The sequence below is a fragment of the Cetorhinus maximus genome, chromosome 1, assembly GCF_964194155.1.
Source record: "Cetorhinus maximus chromosome 1, sCetMax3.hap1.1, whole genome shotgun sequence".
Classification (NCBI taxonomy): domain Eukaryota; kingdom Metazoa; phylum Chordata; class Chondrichthyes; order Lamniformes; family Cetorhinidae; genus Cetorhinus; species Cetorhinus maximus.
Genome location: NC_135879.1, coordinates 79536127 through 79563630, shown reverse-complemented (window position 1 = coordinate 79563630; position 27504 = coordinate 79536127). Strand labels below are relative to the sequence as shown.

The 27504-nt window shown below is 45.1% G+C and overlaps 1 protein-coding gene across 4 annotated transcripts in view; it reads left to right on the top strand.

Moving 5' to 3' along the window:
- Positions 1-27504, top strand: part of tifa (TRAF interacting protein with forkhead associated domain) — a 235230-nt gene that overhangs the window by 156095 nt on the left and 51631 nt on the right. The window contains exons 1-3 of one of the 4 annotated variants that reach the window (XR_013576703.1): positions 4698-4881; positions 8030-9205; positions 9919-9993. Coding sequence is in view for 2 of the 4 variants with exons in the window: in XM_078542882.1 (XP_078399008.1) it covers positions 8031-8609 (579 nt within the window). In the remaining 2 variants the exon portion in view is untranslated. Of the gene's footprint in view, positions 1-4697; positions 4882-8029; positions 10115-27504 lie in introns of those variants that run through there. The other 3 variants (XR_013576698.1, XM_078542882.1, XM_078542874.1) reach the window with 3 other exon arrangements.

Here is a 27504-nt window from a genome sequence, read left to right as displayed (position 1 = left end):
GGGGATGTCACTCATGTCTTCCACTGTGAAGACTGACGCAAAGTACCTTTTCAGTTACTCCGCCATTTCTTTGTTCCCCACTACTACTTCTCCAGCATTATTTTCCAGCGGCCCAATGTCCACTTTTGCCTCTCTCTTACCCTTTATATATATAAAAAAACTCTTGCAATCTTCTTTTATATTACTGACTAGTTTACCCTCATATTTAATCTTCTCCCTTCTTATTTCTTTTTTAGTTGTCCTCTGTTGGTCTTTGTAGGCTTCCCAATCCCCTGGTTTCCCACAGCTCTTCGCCACACTGTATGCTTTCTCTTTAGCTTTTATGCTGTCCCTGACTTCCCTTGTCAGCCATGGTTGCCTTGTCCTCCCTTTAGTATGCTTTTTCTTCCTAGGGATGAATTTTTGCTGTGTCTCCCAAATTACTCCCAGAAACTCCTGCCATTGCTGTTCCACTGTCTTTCCTGTTAGGCTCATCTCACAATCAATTCTGGCCAGCTCCTCCCTCATGCCTCTGTAGTTGCCTTTATTCAACTGTAGTACCGTTACATCTGATTTCAGCTTCTTCCTCTCAAATTGCAGGGTAAATTCTATCATATTATGGTCACTTCCTCCTAAGGGTTCCTTCACCTTAAGCTCCCTTATCAAATCTGCCTCATTACACATCACTAAATCTAGAATTGCCTGTCCCCTAGTGGGCTCCACCACAAGCTGCTCCAAAAAGCCATCTCGTAGACTTTCCACAAATTCCTTTTCTTGGGATCCACTACCAACCTAATTTTCCCAGTCTACCTGCATATTGAAATCCCCCATGATCACTGTAACCTTGCCTTTCTTACACACCTTTTCTATCTCCTGGTGTATCTTGTGCCCCACATCCTGACTACTGTTCGGAGGCCTGTACATAACTCCCATTATGGTTTTTTTACCTTTGCGGTTCCTCAACTCTACCCACACAGATTCTACATTATCTGACCCTACATCATTTCTTACTATCGATTTAATTTCAGTTCTTACTAACAAAGCAACCCCACCCCCTCTGCCAACTTGCCTATCTTTTCGATAGGATGTAAATCCTTGGATATTTAGCTCCTAGTCCTGATCCCCTTGCAGCTATGTCTCCGTGATGCCCACATCATACTCGCCAATTTCAATCTGTGCCACAAGCTCATTTACCTTAATTCGTATACTACGTGCATTCAGATACAACACCTTCAGTCCTGTATTTCCCGTCCCCTTTCTCATTGTCGTCCCTTTATCTGATGTGCTTGAAGTTAGATTCCTAGCCTTTTCCAAACACTCTGTCCTATTTTGTGTTCCGGAGCCTCTCCTGGGCTCACCTTTCTTCTCAGTTTTTTCATAATTTTCCATTAAGTTGAATCCACTCCCCCCACCCCCCACCCCCCCCCACTCCCCCGCCCGCCACACAAGCTAACCTGCTGCTTTGTTTCCCATTAGTCATATTTCTTGGAGTTTTACCTTTCCCTCCCCCCACCCACTTTCTAGTTTAAAGTCCTATTGACCACCTTATTTACCTTTTTCACTAGAACATTGGTCCCAGATCGGTTCAGGTGGAGACCGTCCCAACGGTACAGATCCCTCCTGTTCCAATACTGATGCCAGTGCCTCACGAAATGGAACCCCTCTTTCCCGCACCACTCCTTTAGCCACGTGTTTACTTCCCTTATTCTCGTGTCCCTATGCCAATTTGCACGTGGCTCAGGTAGTAATCCAGAGATTATAACCCTTGAGGACCTGTTCTATAATTTAGTTCCTAGTTCCTGATAATCCCCAAACAGGTCCTCTTTCCTTGTCTTACCTATGTTATTTGTCCCAACGTGGACCACAACAACTTGATCTTCCCCCTCCCTCTCCAATATCCTTTCAAGCCGGTCAGAGATGCCCCTCACCCTGGCACCAGGCAGGCAACGTACCATGCGGGACTCTCGATCCTGCTTACAAAGGAAGCTATCAATTCCCCTAATTATAGAGTCCCCTACAACTACCACTTGTCTTTTTGCTCCCCCCTCTTGAATGGCCTCCTGTGCCACGGTGCCGTGGTCAGCTGGCTCATCCTCCCTACAGCCCTCTTCCTCATCCACACAGAGAGCAAGTACCTCGTACCTGTTGGACAAGGTCAAGAGCTGAGGCTCCTCTGTTCCTGAACACAGGATCCCTCTACCTGCCTCACTTGCAGTCACACCCTGCTGACCCTGACCATTGACCGGACTTGAGGTACTTAATCTACCGGGTGTGACCGCCTCCTGAAACAAAGCGTCCAGGTAACTCTCCCCCTCCCGGATGTGCCGCAGCGTCCGGAGCTCGGACGCCAGCTCATCAATTCTGAGCCAGAGTTCCTCCAGCAACCAACACTTGCTGCAGATGTGGTCACTGCGGCTCGCAATGCAATGGCCAGCTCCCAGATCATACAGCTACAGCACATCACCTGCCCAGCCGTCTCTACTTAGATAATTAATTTATTAATTAGCTTTGCAGTGTTTTTTTTCAAAGTTGTTGCAGATTTCCTACCAACCAATCAGGTCACAGCTTTCCTGTGATGTCACTTTTTCAGTTTTGGCTTCAGTTACTCTGTGCCCCGAGGTCACCGCTCCGGTGCTCCTCCCTCCGAGTCTGCTCCCTAGAGGCAAGGCCGCGAGTCCCCGTGGTAAGCTAGATTTATACTCACTGCTCCTCCCTCCAAGTCTGCTCCCTGGAGACAAGGCTGCGAATCCTCGAGGTAAGCTAGATTTATACTCACTGCTCCAGTGCTCCTCCCTCTGAGTCTGCTCCCAGGATTTACTCACCAATCAGCTGCTTTTTCTTTAAAATCCACTCACAGATCTGGTGCACTCCTGAAGGCACTGCCTCTTCCTCTTTTTTTTAGGTTTGAGGAGGAGAGAGGGATGGAAACACTACAGCAATGTAGTGTTTGGGGCTATTCCATTCTTTGACAGTGGGTCCTCCTCGATTTCCTCCTGAGTCGCGGTGGCTGCGATGACTTCTCCCAGAATGCTTCAGTCACTTCTCACCAACGCCCTCTGTTGGATGCCCTTCCACCTGTTGAGTGCAAGAGTCCTTCTCGATTCCCTCCTAAGTCGCGGTGGCTGCGATGACTTCTCCCAGAATGCTTCGGTCACTTCTCACCAGCGCCCTCTGTTGGATGCCCTTCCTCCTGTTGAGTGCAAGAGTCCTTCTCCTCGATTCCCTCCTGAGTCGCGGTGGCTGCGATGACTTCTCCCAGAATGCTTCAGTCACTTCTCACTAGCGCCCTCTGTTGGAAAGGATGCCAGAATGGTCAACTTGTGTTGCTACTGGTGAGTTAAATGGATGACACCATCAGAATCTACACAGATATAAATTACCATGACAGTATTGCATAAGACCATAGAAATAATCGGGATTTCCAGCATTATGTTCATGGATTTTCTTAAGGATTGTTTGGATTTTGTCTTCTTTCTCAGCTATTCCGAAATCAATGTTAATGAAGCTGAACTGTTGACTGTACCTTTCCCGGAATCCATGGTGATTCTTTGCAGAGTTTATGTAAGTTCCTTCCGAGTCTGGTTTTTCATAAAGACGCTGTATAAATGGTGGTGAATGTTTTAGTTCAGACACAATTGTTTTATTTTGGCTGTTATAAATCCGCGACTCGAGCGGAAGAATCATACCCGGGCGGAGCCTGTTGGGGAAGAAATCTCCGGGAATTCCGCTGCTTCTCTCTGAATGACTCAGTCACGGGGATTGTCTTATTCTGTCACTTCAGCACCAGGCCAGTCACAGCGCCACCTCTCTCTCTCCTCCATTTCCCACCCCAACTGCTCTTCTTCCTCCTTCCCTCATCCCTCCCTCCCTCATTCACCTCTCCCCATCCCCTCTCTTCCCTAATGTCCCCACCCTCCCCTCTTTCTCCCCTGTACTCCTCTACCCCCCTCACCTCTATTTCCCATTTCCCGCGCCCCCCACCTCTTTCTCTTCCCTACTCTCTGCCACATTCCCTCCTCTTCTCCCGCCTCCTTTCCTTCCCCTAACCCCACTCCTTTTTCCCCTGTTTTTCACCTTCCGCCCCCGCCTCATTTCCCTCTTCCCCTCCACTTCTTACACCTCCCACTCTCTCCAAACTCCTCTCCTTCCTTCTCTTCCTCCCCCTCTCCACATTTCCCCCTCTCCCTAAGCCCTTCCTCCCCGCCTATCTCCTTCATTATCCCCTTTCTTCCCCCCCCCACCTTCTCAAATCTTCCCAACTGGAACTGATTTACTTTGCGCCTGGACTGCGATTCCCAGATAAAAGTAAACAAGAACAAAAATACCTGGGAAAAACTCAGCAGGTCTGACAGCATCTGCGGAGGGGAATACAGTATACGGACTTGAAAGGTCAACTGTATTCCTCTCCAGATGCTGTAGGCCTGCTTGAGTTTTTCCAGGTGTTTTTGTGCCTGTGATTCCCAGGGTTGTCGATCGGCAACTGCAGACACACATTTCCAACCGGCAATAAACGCGCATGCGCGCGATCAAAATAACTGACATTTCTAAACTGCAATATGTGATTATCAAAATTGCTGACTCAAACTTTCCAAATTTAAAGCGATATGATGCAATTGCCCCAAGTGAATAAAGCTGTGTTTAAAGGAAGTGTGACTCGTCAAGTGCAGAGGGAGTTGTCAATCACAGTCACACTGTCTGCTCTGATTGGAGAACTCAGATGTCCATCAAAGAGAGGGCAGCACCCGCTCCCTGAGCTATCTTCACCCGAGTGCCGGGTTGCTCGTGTGTTTCTCCTGATCAATGTTTGCTTCGTGTGTTTAGCACCCCAGTGGAGAGGTGGTTGGAGCAGTCTTTCGCAGTATGAATTCTCTGACATTTCTGAGGCTGGTGGTGTCTCCCAAGGTTGGTACCGGCGCACAGCATGAAGACAGCGCAAACGGACACTACACCGTTCAACGGGATCTCTATAGTCATTCGAGATAGATTCAGAGAAAAAGGCACTCGTTCATCCGTTATATTTTTTTTTTAAAAAATCAGGTTACAGGATTGACTGCATCTCATTTTGGGTTAATTATCTGGAGTACCAGATATGTGACCAGGCCGGATTTTGGATTTTCCATTGCAGCTTTAACGTTTTGTTTTCTTTTGAAAAGTTTTAATTGTCTCTAACCTCGCCCCCCAAACACCACCCCCCCCCCCCCAAAAAAAACAACAGCCATGTAAGCTTTGCATTTCACCTTCTTAGAAGACCTGAACTGCATTTTTGATTTCAGAATTACGATCTGTAGCAGGAATTTTTATCTGACTTTCCTGACCTCTTCCCCGGACCGTGGGCTCCTGAGGCTAAAACACCCACCCTGGGACCGCAGCCGGAAACATTACGCAGTTTGTGCTGTTTACTTATTAAACATTTACCCATTGAGCATTACATTTTTAAACCACATTTGGCAATTATGGGGTTTTCCAAAATAATAAATATTTCATAAGTATTTTGTTATAGTCGCTAATAGCAATCCTGATGTTACCGCGGGTCATTGGTATCCCGCGCGTGTCTGAATTTTGGCTTGTTAAAATGTTACCAGATTCTTCCAAGTATTGGAAATGTACAGACCAATTCTATCAGAACTATTAAGAGTTTTCTAGTGCCAGCAACTGGCTATGCCAGCACTTTGGTCTATTCCACAGATTCTGCGGGTATCACTGACAATTCATCGGATCCTGGTCAACTCTGGTGGAATAAAAATGCATGTTTTTCATCATTAGTTCAGCTCATTTTATTAAATTTGCAAATTGTATTACTTTGGGATATTCTATTACATTTTGCTGAAGAAAATATTTATTCTACAATGAAAATGTATTGCAATTTACAGAAAATAAATAACGTACTTTTTCCTTCTTGTGGAATGGTAGAGCAGGTTCGAAAGACCTCCTGCTCCTAAGTCCTATGTTCTACAGTGAAACTGACATAGGAACTTGGAAACATTTAATTATATTATGTGACACTATCTAATTAGTGAATACTATTTAGAAATTGATTCAGCCACTACCTAAACTGCTCTGTGTTCTAAATGGAGAACATGGAATGATACAATGCAGGAGGCCATTCAGCCCCTCATCCCTGCATTGGCAGGTTGATAGAGCTACCTGATGAATTCCACTCCCCTGCTCTTTCCTCGTGGCCCTGCAGATGTCTTCTGGTTACTGAACCTTCTGCCACTGGAAATAATTTCTCCTTTTGCACTCTATCAAAACCATCAAAACATCTGTATCTAATTGCCTCTTAACCTTCCCTGCTCTAAGGAGACTAATCCCAATTTCTACAAGCCTTGCCATATAATCACTTTCTTACCCCTCGCACCATTCTAGTAAATCTATTTGCACCTTCTCTGAGGCTTTGACATCCTTCCTAAATTGTGGTGTACAGAATTGAACACGATATTCCAGCTGAAGGCTATTGTTAAAATGTATTGGTATCTTACCAAATACTTTCTATGGTGTAAGTACAGAACCTTTCGCTTCAATTCTATTAGAATTGTTAAGAGTTTTCTAGTGGCAGCAACTGGTCATGATGGCACTTCCACAGTTTCTGTGGCTAGCACTGACTGAGGAATATTGGTCTAATTATTATGTTTTTTTATTCATTCACAGGATGTGGGCTTCGCTGGCTGGGCCAGCATTTATTGCCCATCCCTTGTTGACCTTGAGAAGGTGGTATTGAGCTGCCTTCTTGAACCGCTGCAGTCCATGAGTTGTAGGTACATCCACAGTGCTGTTAGGAAGGGAGTTCCAGGATTTTGACCCAGCGACAGTGAAGGAACGGCGCTATATTTCTAAGTTGGGATTTTGAATGACTTGGAGGGGAACTTCCAGGTGGTGGTGTTCCCATCTATCTGCTGCCCTTGTCCTTCTAGATAGTAGTGGTTGTGGGTTTGGAATGTGCTGTCTAAGGAGCCTTGGTGAATTTCTGCAGTGCATCTTGTAGATGGTATACACTGCTGCTACTGTGCATCAGTGGTGGAGGGAGTGAATGTTTGTCGATGTGGTTCCAATCAAGCGAGCTGCTTTGTCCTGGACAGTGTCAAGCTTCTTGAGTGTTGGGGGAGCTGCACTCATCCAGGCAAGTGGGGAGTATTCCATCACACTTCTGACTTGTGCCTTGAAGATGGTGGATGGGTTTTAGGGTGTCAGGAGGTGAGTTACTCATCGCACGATTCCTAGCCTCTGACCTGCTTTTGTAGCCACAGTATTTATATGGCTAGTCCAGTTCAGTTCCTGGTCAATGGTAACCCCCAGGATGTTGATAGTGGGAGATTCAGTGATGGTAATGCCATTGAATATCAAGGGGCAATGGTTGGATTCTCTCTTGTAGGAGATGGTCATTGACTGACCCTTGTGTTGTGTGAATGTTATTCGTTACTTGTTAGCTCAAGCCTGGATATTGTCCAGGTCTTGCTTCATTTGGACATGGACTGCTTCAGTATCAGAGGAATCACAAATGGTGCTGAACATTGAGCAATCATCAGCGAACGTCCCCACTTCTGACCTTATGATGGAGGAAGGTAATTGATGAAGCAGCTGAAGATGGTGTGCTTAGGTTTGTTTGGTTTTCTGTTGTTACTGTGCAGTAATCCAGTTTGAACAGGCTTAAACAGTTAATTATACAGCCTCATCATTCATTCATTGTAAGCCTGTTTTTAGAGGTGCATTCATGATCTCAATTTGTGACAACTCACAAAGCTGGTAGTAAAAATCTAGTATTTGCTTAAAAGGAAATAAAGAAGTTGTTTACTGGACAATGGCTTTTCCATTAAGGGGCTTTTACTGCATTGAGTATGCCGAGTTCATTATGAGATTAAATGCCTCATATATTAGATTGCTTAGGTGAATTGTTTGTTCAGTGCACTTACAATGCCAATGTATAATAAAAAACACTTGCATTTACATATTGCCATTCACAACTTTAGAACTTCTCAAGTACATTGATGTACTTCTGCAGTGTAGCCATTGTTGTATGGGAGGGAAACAATAATGATCATCATTGCTTTTACAGAATGTCATCGTGCAGCACAATGCCTTTTGAAAATGATGACACTGAAGAGACCGTAACTTGTCTCAATATCAACGTTTACCACCCCCAGGCAAAAGTATTTAAGTCCCTGGACTACACTGAGAAACAGAAGTACCGAGCTGAAGAAATGATAAAGTTTGGCCGCGATTCAAAAATATGTAATTTTCCTCTAATTGACAAGCGTGTCTCTCGACTGCAGTTTGCCATCCAAGCTTTCCGACACAGCGAAAGCTCAGAACTCTGTTTTGAAATCAAAAATACAAGCTTGAAGACCAAACTTTATATCAATAATGAAATTCTGGATCACCTCAATAAAATCGAATTACCAAGGAAGTGTATTTTGCGGTTTGGTGAATATCAATTCTATCTGGAAAAATACGACGGAGAAGCCAGGGAATACTTTGAATCCTTCATCAAACTTTCCCTCGTTCCATTTTGTCAAGAGACCAATGTGGAGACCCTACCAAACCCTGAAATTGGCATTTGGAAGATTGTAGATGCTCCAGCTCCTCAATGCCAATTTCAGACTGCAGTGGAGACTGATGAAAATGAAATTATATAAATTAGTGCCATAAGATTACTTGCTAATCAGCACTAGTAGAGAATTGTGCCATTCTTTATGCGCTATTCAGGTTCTGTGATTTATGGGCGTAGCGATTTAATACGACCAATAAATTGATTGTAGGAGTGATGATGAGACCTAATGAATTGATTCAACTATTGTCCATTCTGAACTAGGTTGGCTACTTCCGTCATCTGTATCTGTTTCTGTGACAAATCACTGTTGACATTATTTATTCAGCACTGAAGCTCGTGTTTTCTGCTGGTGGAACTATTGTATTTTCCTTTTTATCCAATATTCTGGAATTGGGGTCAGGGCAAAGCAACAGCCCAAAAATGTTTCTGTGTGAATAAATTGTTAGAGGTGGGTAGTTAGCCCAAATTCTTGTGTGTTCCATACCTATCGTTTGAATCTGCAGGTCAGTGATTGAAGTTGCAAGGCCTCTGGAGTAGTGTAGATTGGCCCACTGCCACTTCTGGATTTACTTGCTGCAGCATGTGGATACCACATAGTTGCTCGACCTCGATGATTTGCAATCAGGTGATCACTGAAAGCACCATTGTTATTGGCACCATAAAATCCAGACCATTATCAATGTAAGTGTATGACATCAAATATTTAAGAATCATTTTAAGTTGAAACATTCAGAATTGTAATGCTACAGGTAAAGTCACAAGTGCTAAGATTGATATTTGTTAGTCATATTACTCTATTATTTTCTGATTATTGTATTTTACTAGCCTTTTATATTACATGCATGTTTTCAAAACTATAGAATATTGCAGCTCATTATGTCTGTGCAGCTTTTTGCTAGAGGAGTCCAAAAATAATCCTGCATCCTCCCCAGCTGTGTATCTTCCTCTGTTTCTGAAGGATAGGCAAAACCACCTAGCAGCATCCACTGTATGTTTCTTGTTTTACTATATACATATAACTTATGAAAATAACCCTCAAAATGTAAAATGTTAACTTTTTTTAATCTTCTGGTCCATGAATATCCTCTGGTGAAATAGCTTTGCTTGTAATTTTTATATCATTTCATTTGCAAAAACCATCTCAATTTGCATTTTTAAAAAAGTGTTTCTCAATAAATGGGTGGAACTCCTGTGGATTTGTGGTGTGGAGTGACAGCGTGCAAGTTAACATTTTCCATAGTTGATTACCACTCTTGAATTATGTGGATGGCACACAGTATGGAAAACCGATAAATGTGGCATGAGTAATAATAATTTTTTTAAAAGATCCATTTCCCTCCCCGTCTTAAAGACCATTCCACTGCTAGTCACTATTATTATATTTTCTCTTCCAGTTGGTGTGGGCTGTAAGTTCTCCACAGTTGCTTACGAACTTCAAAAGATTTACTCGCTCAATTCCACAAAAGAAGGTATCCAATTAGATTCTGCTTCGTGTCACAGATTCTGCTTGTGTGTATGTATTTTGTGAGTTTGCAAATGTCTGTAAACCTGTCATTGAAATAAAGCATTTGCCACATCCTGGTCATTAAATACAGCAGTTCTGATCTCACCCTCACAAGGAAGACTTGCCTTTCTCAGCCTGCACGGACAACGTTTGGTTACAATTTTAAGAAAAGCCTCATATCAGCAAAAGACAAGTTATGAACAAGCATATTGCCACATAATCATTTTACAATCTAGCCCTAAAAAAAACCCCTTTAAATCACTTTTTATAGGACCTAATCCTCAGCAGTCTCTGTGATTCAGTGAGTAAATACATGGGTGAAATTTTACGGCAGTAGGATTTTACGTTCCCGTCGAAGCCAATGAGGTTTAGAATGTCTTGCCACATTTTAAGGCCCCGTCCCCACTGAAAACGGGGCCGTAAAATTCTGCCCCATGTGTGTACTAACCCATAAAGAAGAGGAACAACCTGATTCTATAGCCTGGCCTGTTCTGCACTAATTAAAACAAGGGCACTCTTTGCTATCTGGTGACCTGTGTTAGGAAGTGTGAGTATGTATACATCAAGATCAGACATAACTGTGATGACTGCTGCATTTAGAAAATAGGGATGAAGGCAAAAAAAGATCTAAAGCTCAGTGTGGATTAGATTTCAAGGCGTAACTTCTTAACTGATGTAAATCTAAACATGGTACAGGAAGACATTCAAGTTGGGGGAGTAAATAGAAATGTAGTGGTAGTAGGGGGGTAGACAGTTCTCTGCAGCTGACAGCGTAGGTCCAGGAGACTATGTTGCCTGCCATGTGCCAGGGTTCGGGACATCTGCATGAGGCTGGAGAGGAACTTGTAGTGGGAGGTCTAGGATCCAATTGTTTATGTGGGTACCAACGACATGAATAGAGCTACTAGATAGGTTCTGCTTTGGGATTATGAGCAGCTAGAGGCCAAATTAAAAAGCAGAACCACAAAGGTAATAATCTCTGGATTACTACCTGAGCCACGAGTGAATTGGCATGGGGTAAATAAGATTTGAATATGCCAAAAAAAGAAGCATGATGTTGAAGCTTTGTGACTTGCACTCATCAGGACAAATACAAGAATACCAAATTTCAAAGTGAACAACAATTTATACTGCATGAGAAAAGGGGTGCTGGTGGTTGGTAGGTCAGCTTTGATTGATAGAGACTTCACCATGATGAATGCACCAGGGAGCTATTGCCTCTCCCCCCCTGCCCCCAGCTATAATTTTGTTTATTCAATAAAAAGCTACCCTGATCAGATCATTACTGGCCATGTATCATCTGTACTCACGAGTAGATGTAATGCCACCACTTTCAGACCAGAAAAGTACCCAGTCTACTTCAAATTACCCTGGAAGGGTAAAGTGTCTCAAAATTTGAGCAGCAGGTGAGACTAGGCTTTTCTTGCTGCTACTATGCAGTGGCAACACAAGTGGTGTTTTCCACTAACAGGATTCTGCCTACCACACAGATGAGTGATGTGGTATATGGATTTCAGTGCCAGTGTGATGCGAAGTATGTAGGCTGTAGATCTCAACGACAGGCAGATCATATCAAACAATATGGGTGAAATTCACCCCTCTCCTAACTACACTCAGTTCTGTTGAAGGGTCATGTGGACTTGAAACGTCAACTCTTTTCTTCTCCACCGATGCTGCCAGACCTGCTGAGTTTTTCCAGGTAATTCTGTTTTTGTTTTGGATTTCCAGCATCCGCAGTAGTTTTTTGTTTTTATATACTATGTCCTTTCAGCTGTTCACAATTGGCAGAGTACTGACTGTACTCAACAAACCTGTGCTTGGAAAACTCAGAGCATAATGTCTAACATTAGATGTGATTCCGTGATTGGGCAGCACTTGCTGAACAATCTCGATTGTGCTAAGAATTATACTAACAGCCAATTTAAGATTATCAATGAGGCTTGTAATGTAGCTCACGCTTGCTAGAAGCTACATATATATTCATATGCAGGAACCTGTCCTTTGCAGGCAAAAGGAATATGTACAGACATTGCACCATTTTTGAATGAGGAAAAGCATGGGGAACAATAGTTCCCTGGTGCATTCATCTCGACCAATCAGAGCTGACTTGCGAACCAATCAGCACCCCTTTTTTCATGCAGTATGAATAGTCTGAACCAAGGTAAACATTTGGGCATTCCTCTTTCTCCAAGAGAAACTTCAGAGATACTTTGACCTTTCGCACTTTTTACAGTTCTTAAGTGGGCTGTGATCGACCTACAAATACCCAGGAATAATTTCCTCAGTGCAGTTGGTTACATTGCTAAATCTCTTTTTGTTATGGGTGGATATTGTACCTTGTCCAGCACAGTATTTTCACAGTTGCTATTTTCAGTTATCAGTTAAAGAAAACATGCATCAGAATCAAATAATCAATACAGAATTTCACATCAAGATGACAAGGTTTTCGTCAGGCATCCAAAGTGACTGAAATTAAGTTACCAAATTATCCCAAAATACATAAGTGACTGATGTCTGGCTGTGGGACAGTTTACATTAGTATGAGGGCAAAATTTGTTGGGTCCAGGGATCCTGATACACAATTAACCCATTGTTGCTTCAGAAAACAGGTGCTAAATGTGCTGAGGTGCAGCACATTTCTCAGCAAGGGGCCCAAGTTCATGCAAAGTTAGAAATGCTTAAAACCTCGCTCTCTTAGATGGGAGATGTATTTTGGCTGGAGCAGGTGCTGAAACTGGTTGTGGTAGAGAGTCTGAGCAGGAAGAAGAATGATTTCTGGTGCAATAGGAGAAAGACCATGCTCCAAGATTCTCTGATGTACTGCATGCCTTGTCTGAGGAGTTGAAGAGCAGGAGAGCAATGATCTGTGCATGGAGCCAGGAGGCTCTCCAAACAAACTCTGTGAAGGCAGTGGGACCAGATAACTGAGGTGGTCATTGCGGGGAGTCAATCCCCAAGAAACTTAGAAACAAAGCAATGGCAAATTTGGTACTGAAGGAGGCCATTTGGCTCATTGTTTGTGCCAGCCAAAAACAAGCTATTCTGTTTAGTCCTGCTTTCCAGCTCTTGGTCTCTAGTCCTGTAGCTTACAACACTTCAAGTGAATATCCAAGGCCAGGATTTTCCCTTCACTGGGCGGGCACGGCGGGTGGGTGGGCCTGGGAGCGGCTGCGAAACGGAGCGCCGCCTGTGATTGGTCCCAACCAGGATTTCATGCTGGCGGGCCACTGGTTGGCAAGCGGCGGGTGGGAGCCCGTCAGCTGCCGGGTCCAATGGCGTACCGATAGCCTGTTTAATATGGCCCAGGCAGCCCCTGGAAAGCTGCCATGGAGGACATCCCCGAGCCTGGACTAGGGACCCAAGTGCAGCTGGACATGGCAGGCAGGAGGGCGGGTCCGGTGGGCACTCGGCCCCCTGCATCCCTGATGAGTATCTCGCCATCCTCCTGGAGGAGGTGGCTGCCAGGAGGGACACCCTTGTTGCCAGGGATGGGAGGAGGAGGCCACCACACCTCACCAAGAAGGCAGGGAAGGAAGTGGCAGCACTGGTCAGCAGCTGCGATGTGGCGTGCTACTCCTGGGTGCAGAGCCAAAAGCACTTCAATGACCTGCTGTGCTCAGGTACCATGTTGGCATGGGTCAACTTGCAGATGTGTTAGGGTCTGGCCATCCCCTCATGGACCTCAGGGGTATTAGAGTCTGAGTTGCCAACTGCCAATCGCGCTGGAGCTGGCCAAGTGGGTGAGCTCTGGTTGCTTGGACTGAGTGCCTTGCGGTTCAAGGGCCACGACTCGGATGTGCCCTGCGAGGTGTTCCTCAGCTGGGGTCGGCCAGGCTGCAGGTAAAGAGTGGACTAATTAATGCTCCTCTGTCCTTTCAGGAGAAGACAGCCCACAACAATATAGAAATTTGCAAATCAGCAGAGGCCCCGCTAGCCTCCCAATCCTCTCAAGGAATGAGCAAGACACCCTTGAGCTGGAGAGCTGGCACGTCCCAAGTGCAACTGGGCGTGGAGAGGAGGGGGTGCCAGACGAAGGTAAGAGTGCAGCGCACTGAGGTGAAACTTATGGATTGTGCGACCATTCTAGTGCAGTCTCCTCAGTGATGTGAGCCTCAAACCTGGAGTCCCCATTGATCATTGGAAGACGATGGCACCATGACGCAGATCTCCGTTGTCTCACCAGGGTGCCTGGCATGCACTGTGATTGTATGATGACTTTAACTAATGACATGTCCTTCTTCTCCCTTTTAGGTTCACCAACAGGCATTCGATCTCCAGACCCTGAAGGGCCACCCCTGATACTGGGGGACCACCGGGCTTCACTTGCACCTGCGTAACACCTGGTCTCTGAAGCAGGCACCAGCGCAGATACCGGCACATCGAGGAGCATTGGAGCAGCGGCTAGTTTCTTGGTGCACATTGGTAAGCGCACTTCACAATTGCTTGGGATGTAGATGGAGGCAGAGATTGCCCAGGGCGCCGGCAGTCGGAGGACTGCTGGGGACCAGGACGATGCTCAGTCGAAGGCTGAATGGTCCAGGCATCGGAAGCACATCTTGAGAAGACCTATGATGAACCTCTAGACTTGTCCATTAGGCAGCAGTTGCTAGATGTCCAGCAAGATGTGCGGGAAGATCTGGTGGAGATCCATGATGGTATGCACGCCATGATCTCTGTGATGGAGGAGTCTATGTGGAGCGTGAGCACTGCATTGATTGACATGGCTGAGTACACCGACTCCTCCATTGAGATGGTAGCGACTCTCATGGAGAGGCAGATCCAGGACAGGATGAGGGGTTTCTGGGGTTGTGCTCGGACCTGCAAGCCCTCACACAGGCACTGACCTCAGGTGGTCAGTGTCAGTGTGGGAGATGGATGAGGCATCCAGTATCCCAGCTAGTTGCCCATCCATCAATGGTGTGCAAGGAAGTCCAGAGTGACCGCTCGAGCTGCCTGTCATCAGGGCGCTCTGGATGGCGGCAGCAGCTCCTCCCCCCACCCTCGCCAGTGACCGTGGCATCTGATGAGGCTACAGTGACTGGAGAGTTGCCTGCCATGGCACTGGCTGCTCCCTCCCAGCACAGGCTCCACGGGCCAGAGGGCTACCGCCAAGGTCATCAAGGCCAACATGACAGCAGAGTCAGCAGGCTGCCTCCCAGCTGGTGCCAGAGAGGGGGGAGCACCTTGGCATAACGTAAGCTAAAGGCACCATGAGTATAAGAGGGGCAGGTCACTTGTGATTTTATGTTCATTTTTGTTAGCTTTATGTATACTGGTCTGATGTTGAATACCAGAAACATTTCTGTTAAGATTATTGAACTGTCAGAATCACATAAATTGTGTTTTTGTCCTCATGGCCTGAGTATGCTTCGCCTTTTTATTTTATTGGTGCAGGGTATGCCAGTATGTAATGCTGGCCGTTGGTGGCTCTGAACTTTATTGCACAGGCACTGAATGTTCTTTGTGTTCAAATGAAAGGGTCCTTTCAAACATCCGGGGTGGAGGCGGCAGCTCTGGCATGTGTTTGAAGCTGATCTTTGGTAGCCGAGCTGAAGGAGCGTTGGATCAAGGCACCCCTGGTGTCCCTGCCTCCCCGCAGGTTACCGAGGTTTGGGGGCTCCGTGCCCTTAGTGTTCTCCTCACTGTGCTCCTCTTCGAACTAACTACTGGATTCATCATCTGTGGCCTGTGGAGCTGCGTCAAGATCCTCTTCTTCCAGTGTGTCCCCCTTGCCAGTGCCAGATTGTGGAGAGCGCAGCATGCAACCACGATCACAGGCATCCACTCTGGGGATATTGTAGCGCTCCCCCTGAACGGTCCAGGCATCAGACGCGCATCTTGAGAAGGTCTATGGTCCTCTCTACCGCCCTTGTGGAGGCATGACTCGTATTGTAACGCTTCTCTGCCTCTGTTACTGGGTGGCGGAGAGGCGTCATGAGCCATCTCTTCAATGGATAGCCCTTGTCACCCAGCAGCCATCCATCCAGTCCGGCTGGAGCACTGAAGAGCCTCACATCCTGAGACACTCCCAGATGCCAAGTGTCATGGGAGCTGCCAGGATACCTTGCGCACCCTTGCAGAATCTGTATCCTATGGTCACAAACTATCTGCACGTTCACGGCGTGAAATCCCTTCCTGTTGACAAAGGCACCCGGCTGACCCGCTGGCGCCTTGATGGCCACATGTGTTCAGTCGATGGCACCCTGGATGCGGGGGAACCCAGCAATCGCTGCAAAGCCTCTGGCTCGCTCAGCCTGGCTGTCCTTGCGCGTATGGTATAAAATAAAGGTCAGTACCCATCTGAATAGAGCTTCTGTCACCAGCTTGTTGCAACTGTGGACAGTGATTGGGAGACATCCCTCACTGAGCCCTGGAAAGAGCCGGCATAGAAGTTGAGGGCCACTGTGACCTTCAGAGCCACTGGCATGGGGTGTGCACCCACACAGTCAGAGCTGATCTCAGGCCCAATCATCTAGCAAATGGAGGTCATAGTCTCCCTGGAGAGGAGGAACCTCCTTCGGCATTGCACCTCGGACATATTGAGGTAGCTGCACCGCTGCCTGTAAACCCTGGCAGCAGGATAGTGGTGTCTTCTGCAGCTCCCCCCACCTTGGACTACCTGCTGGCCCTGTGCCTCTCCTCCCACAGGTCCCTCCCCTGGAAGCTGCACAGGGACACCTGGCCTCCTCTCCCTTCTGCCCCTCTCTTCCTCCTCAGAGGAAGTGCCACCAGTGGAGACCACAATTCCCATTACCAGGGAAGGCTGTCTGATACCTGGAAGGATCCATACTGTCTGAATCCCCTGGGGGCCTGGCAGACAGCATGAGTCCTGAAATGAAGCCTTGAAATGCTACGAATGAAGCCCTGAACAGAGATGAAGCTGCCAAGTACCAATAAGCAACCAGCAGCAATCTATCTCCAAAACTCCTCACTGCTCACACTGGCAGTGCTGCTGGTCCTTTTTATCCTGCCCTTGGATGAGGTTTGTGAAAATGTCGGCTGGCCGCCTGCCCATTTTGCCTGTGCGACGAGCAGAAAATTGCACAGGCAAGGAAAAATCTCTGTCAATTGAACTGTTAAGGGCCTTAAGTGGCCTGTTAATTAATGGCGGCCGCGCTCCGGCACCTGCGTGCGTCCGCCGAGCGAAATTTTGCACGAGTGCGCGATGACATCAGGACACTTGCCTGATGTTGTCGCGCACTATTTTACTCCCGATCGTGTCGGGCGTGTGCCCACCCGTGGGACAAAAAGTTTTGCCCCAAGTATTTTATAAAATGGGATGAGGACTTCTGCCTCTACCATCAGGCAGTGAGTTCCAGACCTGCATCACCCTCTGGGTGAAAGTAATTCTCCCTAACTCTCTTCTAATCCTTTTGCCTTACTATAAATCTATGTTCCTTGATTATTGACCTCTCTCTTAAGGGAAATAGGCCCCTTATAAGTTTATACACCGCAATTAAATTTCCCCTCAGCCTCCTCTATTCCAAAGAAAGCAACACAAGCCTATCTAATCTTTCCTCATAGTTAAAATGCTCTACTGCTGGCACATCCTCATAAATCCTGCCTGTAAATTTTCTGATGCAATCATATCCTTCCTGTGATTTGGTGACCAGAACTGTACATAATAGCCTAACTAGGATATTTATGTAGTTCTAGTTTTATATAGTTATAGCATAACATCCCTACTCTTATATTTTGTGCCTTGGCTAATAAAGGAAAATATCCTGTTTGCCTTCTTACTTAATTATCTACCTGTCCTGCTACCTTCAAAGACCCGTGGACATGCACTCCAAGGTCCTTCTATTCCTCTACATTTCTCAGCATCCTACCAATTATTGTGTATTCCCTTGCCTTGTTTGCCTCTCCAAGTGCATTACCTCACACTTCTCTGGATTGAATTCAATTTTTCACATTTCTGCCCATCCGACTGGTCCATTGATATCTTCCTGCAGTCTACAGCTTTCTTCCTCATTATCAACTGTATAGCTAATTTTTGTATCATCTGAAAACTTCTTAATCATGTTCCCTATATTTACGTCTAAATTATTGGTACGTAATTAAGGGATGCATTACTGTGCCCTGCAGAGCCCTACTGGAAACAGCCTTCCAGTTATGAAAACACACATTGATCATTACCCTTTGCTTCCTGTTACTAGGCCAAGTTTGGGTCCAACCTACCACTTTCCCTTGGATTTCATGGGCTTTTACTTTTCTGACGAGTCTTCCATCTGGCACCTTATCAAAAGTGTTGTTAGTATAGACTACACCAAACATGCTACCCTCATTGACACCCTTGTTACCTCATCAAAAAATTCAATCAAGCTAACTAGATGCGGTGCCATAAAAAGTTCAATGATCTTACATGAGTGGTCAAGGTCAGCGAATGTGCCTTCAGATGCCATATCCCACAAACCACACCACTAGCTCCAGCCATTGCTCAAATCACCACACTCACATCACTCACCAATAACATTCTCTATCAACCACAGCTGATAGCTCACACAGATTCACAGCTTTACCTCATCCTCACACACTTAACACTGCAGCAAGCCTCACATCCACTTCTCACAGCTTGCACACACTGAAAGCTATTCAATTATGACAGCCACATAACACAAATGCCTTGCACCACACTCATGAACACACTTCCCTCTCTTTACAAGGCAAGTTTGCACATAACAGGAGGCAGCGGGAGCGAAAAGGCAGAGGGCAGGCATGGCTGCATGTCCTTAACCTGATGCAGGAGATAGTGCTTGCCAGCATTAGAATAGCCACCGCTGAGGCTGTGGCCAGTGATGGGGCTAAAACCATCGAAGATAATGGTGTCCTCATACCTAACATTCCTTCTCATACCCCACTTCTCCTTCATCCCATAACCCCTACTGATTTACAACCTGCAGATTTAATTCATTCATGGGATGTGGACATTCCCTAGTTATCCTTGAGAAGGTGGCGGTGAGCTGTTGCAGTACATCTTGTAGGTGATACAGACTGCAGTCAAGGTATTCCAATAGTGGAGAAAGTGATGTTTCAGTTTGTGGATCAGGTGCCATTCAAGCAGATTGCTTCGATGGCATAAGCAAGCACCTCTTACTTCTCCCCCTTCCCCCATCACCAGAACACTGTCCTTATGCTTTTCTCTTTTCACATACCCAAGAACTAGAACCTGGTCAGGTAGTGATGGAAGAGCAAGAGGTGAAAGAGCAGAAAGAGAGTGATGAATAAGAAACACTATCACTCGCTCTCACACTTTCAGCCACCGGTTTAGATACTGACATCAAGCGTACTTTAGAGGATAGCTTAAAGGTAGGATCTACATGTGGTGAGCATGAGTGACCTGCCACCAGGACAGGAGACAAGTGTAACACAGCTGGCAGCTCACCAGAGGGAAAGTTTGTACACAAGTTCTGCTGCAGAGGACTCAGATGAGGACTTTGATGGGGTGGTCTACAGGAGAAGACTGATGGGCATACACACTGAAGCACATGGTGCATTGGCAAGCATGCCAGAAAGCCTGTGGTCAATGTCAAAGAGCACAGAGGACTTCAGCACCAACTTAGCACAGGGCTTTGTGCAGAGCTTGGAGCCCATCCTTCCCAATGTGGAACTGGTAGAAGTAATCCACTGTGGACCCCATCATGATGCAGTACCTGAAGGCCAATGTCATATCTTCTATTGCAGCACAAGAAGAAGCAGCCGAACATCTGGCTGCTGCAATGGAAGCTCAAACTTCTGTAATTCAAGTTCAGCTTGCTGCCATGGAATCTCAAACTGTTCTCATGCAAGCTGAGCTTTCTGCCATGCAAGCTCAAATGCTGCCATCATAGAGACTAGTGTTCAGAGGGGCTGACAGAGTGTCATAGCATCCAGTAATCTTTCTTCCAAATAAGATTGCTGAGACACTGCCCCAGAGGAGTGGCAGTAGCTCTGTGGAACACAAATCTGCTGTTCTCACTCAGGATGAAAGCAATTGTCCTCCCACCACTGCCACTCAGCCAGTGCCCTTACAATTGCCTGTCAACCAACCAGCCCAGGCTGCTTCCACCTATGTAAAAATGGTCACTAATAGATCCAATATGGAATTCAGGAGAAATTTCTTTACTCAGAGTAGTGACAATGCAGAAGTGTGGCAGTATGATGGATGCATTTAGGGGGAAGCTAGATTAGTTCATGAATGAGAATGGAATAGAAAATTACGCTGATAGTTAGATGATATAGGGTAGTGGCAGGCTCATGTGGAGCTAAACAGTGACTTAGACCATTTTTGTTGTATGGCCTTTTTCTGTGGCATAGAGTCAATGTAGTTTCTTGTACTTTGATATTCCTCACAAGCTTTCTTTTATATTCTCCTTTTGTAACTCTAACAACCTTTTGTATTGCTTTGCTTCATTTGGTATCTCTCCTAGTCTGTGGGATTTCTAATGTTCTTTGCATTTGCATAACCTCTTTCCTTTTGTTTTGTAAAATCTCTCACTTCTTTTGTTGACCAAGGACGTTTATTTACAAAAGGAAACCTCATGTCCTTTACATCTTGTACCAAATAGTTTGGATTTGAGATTGCATTCATTTATTTTCCTGTAAGAAGTTGATCACAACCTGCAGCGAATGTCTATTGTTAGGAAATAGAGCTAGTTTAAGTAAGTTATATTGGTATTTGTGGGTGTTAGGAATGAGTTTTAGCTTTAATGTTTAAGTTTGATTTGTATTTCTGTATCTGTGTTAAGAAAAGGTCAAGTTGAGTTTTAGTTTCACTTTAAAAAGTGCCTGCATTTCTAATGAGAGTTTACAACACTAAGAAAAGTTAAGCAAACACAAGAGTAGAAAAACTGGGCTGTGGCCTAGCAACTGGGGTGAAGAGAGACAGATCCCTCCCACAGACACACACACAGAAGAAACGAGAAACAGCAGTTTTTGAATTTCAGTTCTGAAGACATCTGCAAGGCAGAAGCAGCCAAGAAGGACAGATAGCCAGTCCCAAGCTAAAATTGCTTGAAAGAAGCAAGAGAGACGGGAAAAGGGGACAGATAGCAAGTCCCAAGCTAATGAAGAAAGCCCCTCGAGCTTGTTCCACCATTTAATAAGATCATGGCTGATCTGATATTTACCTGGAACCTTCATCTCACCCACCCCCGATAACCTATCACTCCCTTGCTTACCAAGAATCTAACCACCTTTGCCTTAAAAATATTCAAAGACTCTACTTCCATCACCTTTTTAGGGAGAAAGTTCCAAACACTCACGAACCTCTGAGTGCAAAAATTGCACCTCATCTCTGTTTTAAATGGGCGATCCCTTCTTTTTAAATAGTAACCCCTAGTTCTAGATTCTTCCACAAGAGGAAACATCCTCTCCACATCCACCCTGTCAAGACCCCTCAGAACCTTATATGTTTCAATCAAGTCCCCTCTTATTCTTCTAAACTCCAGCAGATACAAGCCTAGTCTGTTCAACCATTCCTCATAAGGCAACCCACCCATTCCAAGGTATTAGTCTGGAAAACCTTCTCTGAACTGCTTCCAATGCATTTACATCCTTCCTTAAATAAGGTGACCAATACTGTATAAATGTGGTCTCACTAGTGCCCTGTACAACTGAAGCTTAACCTCTCTACTTTTGTATTCAATTCCCCTCGTATTAAATGATAACTTTCCATTAGCTTTCCCAATTACTTGCTGTACTTACATACTAGTCTTTTGTGATTCATGGGCTAGGACACCCGGATCCCTCTGCACCTCAGAGCTCTGCAATCTCTCAGCATTTAGATAATATGCTTCTGTTTTAGTCTTCCTGCCAAAATGGACAATTTCACATTTTCCCACATTATACCCCACCTGCCAGATCTTTTCCCACTCACTTAATCTATCTTTCTCTGTTTGTAGCCTCCTTATGTCCTCTTTACAACTTACTTTCCTACCTATCTTTGTGTCATCAGCAAATTGGCAACCATCCCCTCAATCCCTTCATTCAAGTCATTTATATAAATTGTAAACAGTTGAGGTCTCAGCACGTCACTCGTTACATCTAGCCAAACTGAAAAGGGCCCATTTATGCCTACTCTCTGCTTCCTGTTAGCCAGCCTATCTTTTATCCTCGCCAACATGTTAGCCCCTATACCATGAGCTTTTATTTTCCGCAATAACCTTTGATGTGGCACTTTATCAAATGCCTTCTGGAAATCTACGTAAACTTTGTTAACTCTTTTTTAAAAATATTTATAAAAACTCTTGCTATATGTTTTTATATTTCTGGCTAGCTTTCTCTCATACTGTAATTTTTCCCTCCAGATTAGTCTTTTTGTCATTCTTTGCTGTTCCTTATATTCTGTCCAATCTTCTGGCCTTCCAACTATCCTTGCACAATTATATGCTTTTTCTTTAAGTTTGATACTATCTTTAACCTTTCTAGTTAACCACAGATCGTGTGTCCGTCCCAGACTTTTTCTTATTCATTGGAATGTGCATCCTGAACAATGCCTTTAAATGTTTGCCACTGTACCTTTATTGACCTAATTTGCTAATTCGCTTTAGCCAGCTCAACTTTCATGCCCTCGTAATTGCCCTTATTTAAGTTTAAAAACTTAATCTCAAATCCACTCCTCTCTCCATCAAACTGAATGTAAAATTCAATCATATTATGTTCACTGCTACCTAGGGTTCACTAGGAGATCATTAATTACTCCCATCTCATTGCACAATACCAGGTCTAGTATTGTCTGCTTTCTGGTTGGTTCCAGAACATGCTGTTCTAAGAGACTATCGCGAAAACATTCAATGTACTCCTCAGCTAGGCTATCTTTGCCCATCTGACTTTTCCAGTCTATATGTAAATTAAAATCTCCCATGATTATCGCCTTTCTGACAAGCTCCAATTATTTCTTCCTTTATGCCCAACCCTACCCATTTGGTTAATGTTAGGGGGCCTGTACAAAACTCCCACAAGTGACTTCTTGCCTTACCATTTCTTATCGCTACCCAAACAGTTTCCACATCCTGGTTTTCTGAATTTAGCTCATCCCTCTCTATTGTGTTAATACCACCATTAACTAACAGAGCCACCCCTCCATCTTTTCCTCGTTTCCTGTCCTTCCTAAATATCCTGTATCCTTTAATATTCAGTCCCAATTCATGTCCTCCTGCAGCCATGTCACCGTAATGGCTATCAAATCGTAATTATTTATTTCTATGTACATTCTCAGTTCATTCATTTTGTTTCAAATGTTACGTGCATTCAGATACAGGGCTTTTAGTTTTATCCTTTTATTCTTTTTATAACCTCCAGTTTCATCTGTTGATTTACTGTTAGATTTGTACTCTCTATCCCTTCCTGTCACAGTGTGTTTTTCATTTCCCATAATAATACCTTTTTCTTTTGTCTTGTCTCTGCTGTTTGAATTACCACATCTTCCCAAATTTGATCCCATGCTCCCACTATTTAGGTTTAAACCCTCTCTACTTCCCTAGTTATGCGGCTCGCAAGAACACCGGTCCCAGCACAGGTTGGGTGTCGACCGTCCCAATGATACAGATCCCACTTTCCCCAGTACTGGTGCCAGTGCCCCACGAATCAGAACCCATTTCTCCCACACCAGTCTTTGAGCCACATGTTCATCTCCCTAATCTGTTCTGTCCAATGCCAATTTGCATGTGGCTCAGGTAATACTCCAGAGATTATGACCTTTGAGGTTCTGCTTCTTAATTTAGTGCCTACATCCTCATACTGACTATGCAGAACCTCCTTCTTTATCCTGCCTATGTCATTGATGCCCACATGGACCACGATGACTGGGTCATCCCCCTCCCACTGCAAGTTCCTCTCCAGCCACATATATCCCGCACCCTGGCACTGGGCAGGCAACACAGCTATCTGGGCTCACGGTCCTTGCTGCAGAGAATGGCGTCAATCCCTCTGACTATACTGTCCCCTACTACCCCTACTTTCCATTATGCTCCTCCCGCTTGAATGGCTTCCTGTACCACTATGGTCAGTCAGTTCATCTACCTTGCAGTCCCCACTCTCATCCAAACAAGCTGAAAAAATCTCAAACCTGTTGGATAATTGCAGAGGCTCACACTCCTGTGCTCCTGCCCTCTGAGTCCCCTTACCTGCCTCACCTTCAGTCACACTCTCCTGTCCCTGACCATTGACCAAATCAGAAGACCCTGTCCTAAGTGGTGTGACTGCCTCCTGGTACAAAGAATCCAGGTAACTTTCCCCCTCCCTGATGCATCCCGGTGTCTGTAGTTCAGTCTCCAGCTCATAAACTCTGAGCTGAAGCTGCTCAAACTTCAAACACTTACTGCAGACGTGTTTGCCCTGGATCAAACTGGCATCCAGAAGCTCCCACATGCTGCAGCTGTGACACATCACCTGTCCTGACATTCTGAATGTGTTCTATTTTTTTTATTCATTCACAGGATGTGGGGTTCACTGGCTAGGCCAGCATTTATTGCCCATCCCTAGTTGCCCTTGAGTAGGTGGTGGTGAGCTACCTTCTTGAACCACTGCAGTACATGTAGTGTAGGTACACCCACAGTGCTGTTAGGAAGGGAGTTCCAGAATTTTGACCCAGCGACAGTGAAGGAACAGTGATATATTTCGGCGATATATTTCCAAGTCAGGATGGTGAGCGACTTGGAGGGGAACTTCCAGATTATGGTGTTCCCATCTGTCTACTGCCCTTGTCCTTCTGGATGGTAGTGGTTGTGGGTTTGGAAGGTGCTGTCTAAGGAGCCTTGGTGAATGCCTGCAGTGCATCTCGTAGATGGTACACACTGCTGCCACTGTGCGTCGGTGGTGGAGGGAGTGAATGTTTGTGGATGCAATGTCAATCAAGCGGGCTGTTTTGTTCTGGATGTGTCAAGCTTCTTGAGTGTTGTGGGAGCTGCATTCATCCAGGCACTCATCCAGTATCTAATTAACTATTTAATTATTTTATTCAATTACATATTTTAATTTTGTCTTTATATATTTTGTTAACCTTACCACCAATTGCTGGACTATTTTGAACCTTCGGAATAGAACAAACCTTAGTCACTTACCAGATGCTCAAATAACTAGCTTCTCCTGTAGCAGAGTATGACCACTTCCTGAAGCTAAGAAAATTAGAAAGCAGAAAGCAAAAGAGCACTTCTTTCCCCTCCTTCCCTAACTCCCTTAATTACCCAACTGCCAGCATTCTATTCTCAGTTGCACTTCTGGCAGTAAACCTTACCTACAGCACTTCTTTCCCCCTATGCAATCCCTCTGACTATACTATCCCCTACTACCCCTACTTTCCTTTTTGCTCCTCCCACATAAATGGCTTCCTGTACCACGCTGCTATAGACAGTCAGTTCATCCACCCTGCAGCCCCCACTCTCATCCAAACAAGTTGTTGGATAATCGCTGAGGCTCACACTCCTGCCCCAAGTCCCCTTACCTGCCTCACTCGCAGTCACACTTTCCTGTCCCTGACCAAATCAGAAGGCCCTGCCCTAAGAGGTGTGACTGCACCGAATTCCCACTTGAACCGAATTTCCAAATATACTCACTCAGTCTCTGTCTCACTCAGGCTGAAGTCTCCAGTCATTGATTGCACACCTCTTATAAAGGCTTGTGAGAAGTCAGAAGGTCCAAAGAGGCAACTGAGGGTCTGTAACTCTTTGCTGTGGGCACGTGAAGCAGTGATACTGTTGACAGCTGAGTCGGTGAGAGAGAGTTTGTGGAAGGAAGCTTTAATGCATGTGGTGACCCAGAGGAGAGGAACTTTGGAAGGAGAGTTCGAAACCCTAGAAGTGAACCCTTGTGGAAGGCACCTGAAAGAAGGTTCCAAAGCGAGTTCTTGGAGAGCGGAGACTGGAAGCCTTCCTGTGAAAGATGGGAGTGCAGTAAGACTGGTTGGCTCATGGTGTAACAAGTGTCTGGGGGGAGTTGAGGAGAGATTCAAAGCATCTGGTTAAGGTGGCATCTGTCACTTGGTTTCAGAGTGTGGTGTGTCTGAGCTATGGTTGCCTATTGGTTTACATGGACTGTGTACTTACTGTGGACACTAGAGTATAAGATCACAGAATCACAGAATTGTTTCAGTGTAGAAGGAGGCCATTTGGCCCATTTGCTGTCTGAGCATTTTAACTTAGTGCCAATCTCCTGCCTTTTCCCCGTAACCCTGCACATTCTTTCTATTTAAGTAATCATCCAATGCTCTCTTGAATGCCTCAATTGATCCTGTCTCCGCTACACTTCCAGCAGTGCATTCCAAATCCTAACTACTCGCTGTGTGAAAAAGTTATTTCTTACCTCGCATTTGCTTCTTTTGCAAAACGCTTTAAAACTGTGCCCTCTGGTTCGCGATCCGTTTATGAGCGGGAACAGTTTCTCCTTCTCTACTCTGTCCAGACCCCTCATGATTTTGAAAACTATCAAGTTTCCTCTTAGCCTTCTTCTCTCCAAGGAAAACAGTCTCAACTTCTCCAATCTTTCCTCTTAACTGAAGTGTCTCATCCTGGAATCATTTTTGTAAATCTCTTCTGCACTCTCTCCAATGCATTCACATCCTTCCTATAGTGTGACGCCCAGAACTGTACACAATACTCCAATGAGGTCTAACCAGTGTCTTATATAGGTTCATCATACCCTCCCTGCTCTTGCACTCTATGTCCCTATCAATGCTATAGAATACTGTACACTTTAGAAACAGCTCTCTCTACATGTCCTGCCACCTTTAATGACTTATGTGCATATACCCCCCGGTCTCTCTGCTCCTGCAAACCCTTTAGAATGGTATCCTTTATTTTATACTGTCTCTCTATGTTCTTTGTACCAAAGTGTATCACCGCATTGAACTTTATCTGCCACCTATCTGCCCACTCCACCAATGTGTCAATGTCCTTTTGAAGTTCTACATTATCATCCTCACAGTTTACAATTCTCCCAAGTTCTTTGTCATCCGCAAACCTTGAAATTGTCCCCTGCACACCAAGATCTAGATCATTTATATATATCAGGAAAAGCAAGGGTCCCAATACCAACCCCTTGGGAACCCCACTACAAACTTTTTTTCAGCTTGAAAAATACCCACTGACCATTACTCTTTGTTTCCTATCTCTCAGCCAATTTTGTATCCACATTGCTACTGTCCCCTTTATTCCATGGCTTATAACTTTAATCAAGTCTGTTGTGTGACACTGTATCGAACGCCTTTTGGAAGTCCTTATACACCACATCACCTTGCCCTCATCAACCATCTCTGTTATCTTTTTAAAACACTCCAGCACGTTAGTTAGGCATGATTTTCCTTTAACAAATCCATGCTGACTCTTCCAAATCAATCCACATTTTTCCATGTGACTATTAATTCTATCCTAAATAATTGTTTCTAGAAGTTTCCCTACAGCCGAAGTTAAACTGACTGGTCTGTAATTGCGGGGCAGATTTTTACAACCTTTTTGAACAAGGGCACAATGTTTGCAATTCTCCAGTTCTCTGGTACCTCCCCTGA